Source organism: Myotis brandtii, unplaced genomic scaffold (genome assembly GCF_000412655.1).
Source record: "Myotis brandtii unplaced genomic scaffold, ASM41265v1 scaffold54, whole genome shotgun sequence".
NCBI classification, from domain to species: Eukaryota; Metazoa; Chordata; class Mammalia; order Chiroptera; family Vespertilionidae; genus Myotis; species Myotis brandtii.
Genome location: NW_005369989.1, coordinates 716,411 through 722,378, shown reverse-complemented (window position 1 = coordinate 722,378; position 5,968 = coordinate 716,411). Strand labels below are relative to the sequence as shown.

Genomic DNA, 5,968 nt, shown 5'->3' with positions numbered 1-5,968 from the left:
GCGGCGGCGGGGGAGGTGGCCCGGGCGCCTATCAGTACAGTCAGGGGGCTCCCCTCTACGGGCCGTACCCCGGGGCAGCAGCCGCGGGTTCGTGCGGAGGATGGGGGAGCTTGGAGGTTTCTGGTTCCAGTTTACGTGCTCACGTCTACCTATGCAACCGGCCTCTGTGGCTCAAGTTCCACCGCCACCAAACCGAGATGATCATTACGAAACAGGGCAGGTGAGCACAGCGCGGAGGGGGCGCGGGGCGCCGGGTGGGCAGTGACCGTGTGGCCCGGAGGAAGGCCGGGGATGCACTTTGCTTTGCTTGGAAAGTGTTTTTCCGTGCGCAGTAAGTGGAGACGCTGCGTCTCCAATTCCTCGTCCCTCCCCTATACTCACGGGCGGTCCGCGCCGGGTGTACTGTTACGGCTGCCTCCTCCCTCCGGTTACCCTTACCTGGATGGAGGAGGCGGAGGCGGAAATGGAAATTGAAGCTTGTCCACAAAGCTGGATTTACTAGATGTGCCCGCTCGGCGACACGCTGCTCCTTGCTAGACGGGGGGGGGGGGGGGGGGGGGGGGGAGGCGCTTGGGTTGCCCCCCTGAGCGCAGTAGATGAGCTCCCGCAGTTTTAGGCGCCAGGGTCTCCATGGGGCGCCTCCCGAGGATGGACGTGAGGACCGGGGCGCTGGCATCGGAGGCTTGGCCCGGGTGGTTGGTTAGGCAGGTCTGGGAGCCAGGCCTGGCTGGGGTTCGGGGGTGAGAAAGTTCTGATGCACATCCAATTGCTAACAGTGATTACTTCTGCGGAAAGTAAGGGGCGGAGGGAGAGGGACTCTCAAAGGGGACTTGCAGCCTTGCCAGTGGAATTGGAAAAAGACATTTTTCACATCATGGAAGAAAAATGAACGAGCACCTTAAAAAGTCGAGAACTTGAGTGGGGAGAGGACACAGAAGCGCGTGACTTGGGAGCAAATTATTTTGGACAAGGGGTGTTCAAAGAGTGGCCAACTCAAAACTATTTTGCATAGTAAGGGCCACTTTCCCGGCGTTCTGTTCATTCTGTAGATTTCAAAACGCCGGGCTCCGACCCTCCCCCAGGTGCCCGCGAACCTGGCCGAGCACGGGCCTGCCCTCGGGTGATTAAACCGCTTCTCCTGGCTCTGTTCCCTCGCACAGGCGCATGTTTCCTTTCTTGAGCTTCAACATAAACGGACTCAATCCTGCCGCCCACTACAACGTGTTCGTGGAGGTGGTGCTGGCCGACCCCAACCACTGGCGCTTCCAGGGGGGCAAGTGGGTGACCTGCGGCAAAGCCGACAATAACATGCAGGGTGAGGAGAGAGGAGGCCCTGGCAGGGGCGGGGGGAGGGGGGAGCAGGTGGGGAACCCCTGACACAAGCGTTTTCCCCCCACTGGAACCTAGAGATGTGAGCATGAGTTCCTTGTCTTGAGTGTTTGGCTGAAGGAGAGAATTGCTAAGTCAGATTTCTTGCTTTCCAGTATACAGAGCTTTAACCATCACCCTACTGCAGCCCCCGATTTCCACGTTTGAGGAAGGAATTGTCATAAACTCTCCGGGTGTCAAGGGCTCCTGGCATCCTAATTTCCACCTGAGAAAGCCTTCCCCGGGTGGAATCCCACCCATAAAAAATGCAAGCATTTCCATCAGATGTTGCCCTTCGAGCTTTCCCTGAGCTACACGAGGCCTCCCCTGTTGCCTCCATTTTTATATGCTGAGGTCCTGTTAAGATGAGCACCTTGTCAAGGAAGGCCTGGAGGCACAGGGGCTCCGGAGGGGATGTGGTGGGGTGTACCAGTGGAGTCTAATGGTCTCCATTGGCCTTTCTAAGCAGCTCGTGCTGGGGAGATTGGTGCTGTAAGTCCTGCTCTTAAACCTGGCCCATAGATAACAGGACATCCCTCCCTCCTCCGCTCCATTTGTAAACAGCCCTCTAGGCTTAGGTTCTGTGTTTTGTTTCATTTTCTCTTAGGCAACAAAATGTACGTCCACCCAGAGTCTCCTAATACTGGTTCCCACTGGATGAGACAGGAGATTTCCTTTGGGAAATTAAAGCTCACCAATAACAAAGGCGCCAATAACAACAACACTCAGGTAGGGTGACAGAGGAGGGGATGTCTTCTGGCTGGTGATCTCTTTTCTAACAAGTTCCCTGACTCTTCACTGGTTTTACCTGTTTACTCGCCTATTTCTAAGCTTTTTTATTTTTTCTTTTGACCTTGTCATTCTCACTTTCACACTGGATTTCCATAACAGTGAGTTGACTATTAGGAACAGAAATACTGAAATCTTTGGGGGACTTAGGAAATCAAGAGGAAAGTGCTTTCGAAACATGCACATCCAGCTATGTATTGTTACAAAAGTGGCAATGATAAGATCTTAAAAATGGCAATAGAAGAAAGGTAGCCGTTGTTGGGGAGCGAGCGGGAGTCCCATTCCAAAATATGTAGTTTGTTAACGTCTACTTTTGTTGAACCTTTAAGAGACTGTTTTGATTTGGCCACTCTATTCCTGTACCACTTCCAGATGATAGTCCTACAGTCTTTACACAAGTACCAACCACGACTGCACATTGTTGAAGTTACAGAGGATGGCGTGGAGGACTTGAATGAGCCCTCAAAGACTCAGACCTTTACCTTCTCAGAAACGCAGTTCATTGCCGTGACGGCCTACCAAAACACCGACGTGAGTGTCCCAAATGTCCCAAGACTCTGGCAAGCTAGGCCCAGTGTGCTAAAGCACTCAACAACTATTTTTCTCCCCTATCCAGATAACGCAACTAAAGATTGATCACAACCCCTTTGCAAAAGGCTTCAGGGACAACTACGATTCGTAAGTGCTGCTTTTGTCCATGCTTGCGTGTCACCTTGGAACAGGACACTCATAATCACACACTTTCCTAAGAACATATTCTGGGAAAAGCTTTCATATTTGAGATTTTCTGTTTTTATTTTTATCTTTTTTTTTTCTGCCTGAACTAACCTTGCTTTAGAATTTTCACAGAAGGCTTTTGTTAATTTCTAAAGAAATGTAAAGGACTTTAAAATGGGGAGCATTTTTCTTTTTAACATTTGAGTGGAGATTTGACATTTTCATAATCTGCATTTACATATCTTTCCATGTAATCCCAACTTTTTGACCCTCTCAGGAGCAAGTATTACTACCCCCCCCCTTTTTTTCTTTTACATAAGAAAAACCTGACCCTAAGAGGATGTAATTTTCACATCAACAACAAGGCTCTGCAAATGCCTTTTAAATGTGGCATTCCTCCCAATCACACTGACAAGGGAGAGTTGTTGCTCTGAGTTCCTCAAATCCTAGGATCTGCAAAGGTGGACTTCCTATAGTTTAAATACTTAATACCTGGGAGGGAACTTTTTCTTACATGGTGGGGAAATTTCCCCCTGGAGCCAAGAGTCCAAGTTCAGATGGGCCAGGGCATCTCCTACCTCTGTCCCTCCACACCAGCAGACCAGTGCGTTTTCATTTCTGGGAATTTGGTTTGTTTGGGGACAACATTAGGGTTGTTGTTTTTTTAAGTGTTTTTCTTTATATTGTAGCATGTACACCGCTTCAGAAAATGACAGGTTAACTCCATCTCCCACGGATTCTCCTAGATCCCATCAGATTGTCCCTGGAGGTCGGTACGGCGTCCAGTCCTTCTTCCCGGAGCCCTTTGTCAACACTTTACCTCAAGCCCGATATTATAACGGCGAGAGAACCGTGCCACAGACCAACGGCCTCCTTTCACCCCAACAGAACGAAGAGGTGGCCAACCCTCCCCAGCGGTGGCTTGTCACGCCTGTCCAGCAACCCGGGACCAACAAACTAGACATCGGTTCCTATGAGTCTGAATATACGTCCAGCACCTTGCTCCCCTATGGCATTAAATCCTTGCCCCTGCAGACATCCCATGCCCTGGGGTATTACCCTGACCCAGCCTTCCCTGCAATGGCAGGGTGGGGAGGTCGAGGTTCCTATCAGAGGAAGATGGCCGCTGGACTCCCATGGACCTCCAGAACCAGCCCCCCTGTGTTCTCTGAAGATCAGCTCTCCAAGGAGAAAGTCAAAGAAGAAATGAGCTCTTCTTGGATAGAGACTCCCCCTTCCATCAAGTCTCTGGATTCCAACGATTCGGGGGTGTACACCAGTGCTTGTAAGCGAAGGCGGCTGTCTCCCAGCTCCTCTAGCAATGAAAATTCTCCCTCCATAAAGTGTGAGGACATGAACGCCGAAGAATACAGTAAAGACACCTCAAAAGGCATGGGGGGATATTATGCTTTTTACACAACTCCCTAAAGAGTGGTTTTGACCTCATCAAAATGAGCTAAGTTTTTGCAGATGAACTTGGTGGTGTTTTTTGTTGTCTCCTTTGCCTAGGTTGCCAAAAAGATGTTTGCCTTCCACCTTGATGCATCCTGTTCTGTGCAATTCTCTAAAAGAAGGTGCCAAAGCTTTTTGATTGCTGCAGGTAACGGAAACAAGCCTAGCATTTTTTTTTTCTTTCTGAAATACAGTTAATGGAGGACTTGGAAGGGTTTTAAAATTTGAAGGTCATTCAAGGTTCTGGATTTATTTATTGGAAACACTAAACATTCAGAGAATGGGGCTGCGAAGATGGAGTGCTGAGCGCTATCCAATGAGTTGAAAGCTTTGGTTCTTATTTCTGTTTTTTAAATCTGTGAGCATATAGAAGCCCAGAATCGGTAAGGTATTTTGCTTCTAGAAGAGAAGGGCTGGTCCTTAAGCTTCCACAGGGGACTTTTTGCTGTTACCTTCTGCTAGGGACAAAAGACGTTAGGCCTGGGAGGCAAGAAAAACTTTTGTAAAAGAAGGTATTGGTCTTACTGACCTGGATCCCTCCCAGGCTTTCAGCACAAGCCATGTCTGCCCTGGTTCAGGATCGTCTCGCTGGCTAGGCCTCTGCTGTGTGCCCGGGTGGCTCATAAGACTCAGGAGAGGACAAAGGAGGGAGTCACCCCCCCTAAACTAAAGAAAAAAAGAATGAACGAAAAAGAAAAATTTAAAGTGTACAGTTTGTGTGCTTAGATACACTGTAGAATAATGTGGAATATATTGTACAAATAGTCTACCTGTGTGTCTGAGATGATGTAAAATCGGTGCTTTGGCTTTTGTACAGAATGTGCAGATCACCTGGCAACAGCTGCAGAGGCGGGGGGATCGTTTCTCTCCTCATCCCAGCCGAATTGGGGAATGTTCTGTTTACTTTTTAGATAGTTAAGAATGTATTCAGCTACTCTCTACTTAACTTGAACCGTGTCTAAGGGAAACTCCTATTTCGTCCTCTTCCTTCGCCACCCCCACTACCCAACTTGGTAATGTGAAGAAAGTAAAACCCGACGCCACAGCTCCTGTAGGCTTTTTAGAGACCTTGGATTTTCATGTACAGTCCTAGTCATTTTTTAATAAATGTGGTTCATTAAGGGAGCAGGCATAGCTCTGTCTTCTGTACTATGGGTTTTCATCTGAAGATCTTATTTTGCTTTTGCCTTCCACCCTTCTCCCGAGTGAACACTGTTTCACCAACCCCTCTCCCTGCCATGGAAGGCTCTGGAATTTCTAAGTGGACACTGTAGTCATGAGGGGTGGGGGTGGGATGCTTTTTATTTTTATATATATTTTTATCCTTGACTATGAATGGGGTTATTTCCTCACCCCTCTGGGAAGTCTGGACAATGGGTATGGGGGCTGGGGGGTGGGGGTTGCCCAGATGCAAGATTGCCTACACCAGGGCTAATTCAACCCTGGAAAACCTCGTGCCCTGGGCGTCTGGGCTCTGGTCACGTTCCTAGGCATACTTGGGGCCACCCGTCCCTGACCCACGTGGGCTCCCTGGGAACCCCCGAGGCCCTTTGAGCGCCCACGAGTTCCGGGTAGACGAGGAGCAGCGCGGAGCTGGCCGCCCACAGCTCAGCTCCTGCTCCCACCTGCGGCTTGTGCGCGG

General features: G+C 49.6%; 1 protein-coding gene across 2 annotated transcripts; it reads left to right on the top strand.

Annotated features, from left to right (window-relative positions):
- Positions 1-6: 6 nt before the first annotated feature.
- Positions 7-5,451, top strand: EOMES (eomesodermin). Of its 2 annotated transcripts, none has more exons than XM_005878036.2 (6): positions 7-220; positions 1,161-1,315; positions 1,976-2,097; positions 2,530-2,688; positions 2,774-2,835; positions 3,621-5,451. In XM_005878036.2, exons 1-6 carry the CDS (start codon positions 198-200, stop codon positions 4,300-4,302), a joined length of 1,203 nt encoding a protein of 400 aa, XP_005878098.1. In that variant the 5' UTR covers positions 7-197; the 3' UTR covers positions 4,303-5,451. The 2 variants fall into 2 exon arrangements, with proteins under 2 accessions (XP_005878098.1, XP_005878097.1); XM_005878035.2 differs by having other exon boundaries at positions 3,564-5,451.
- Positions 5,452-5,968: the final 517 nt, after the last annotated feature.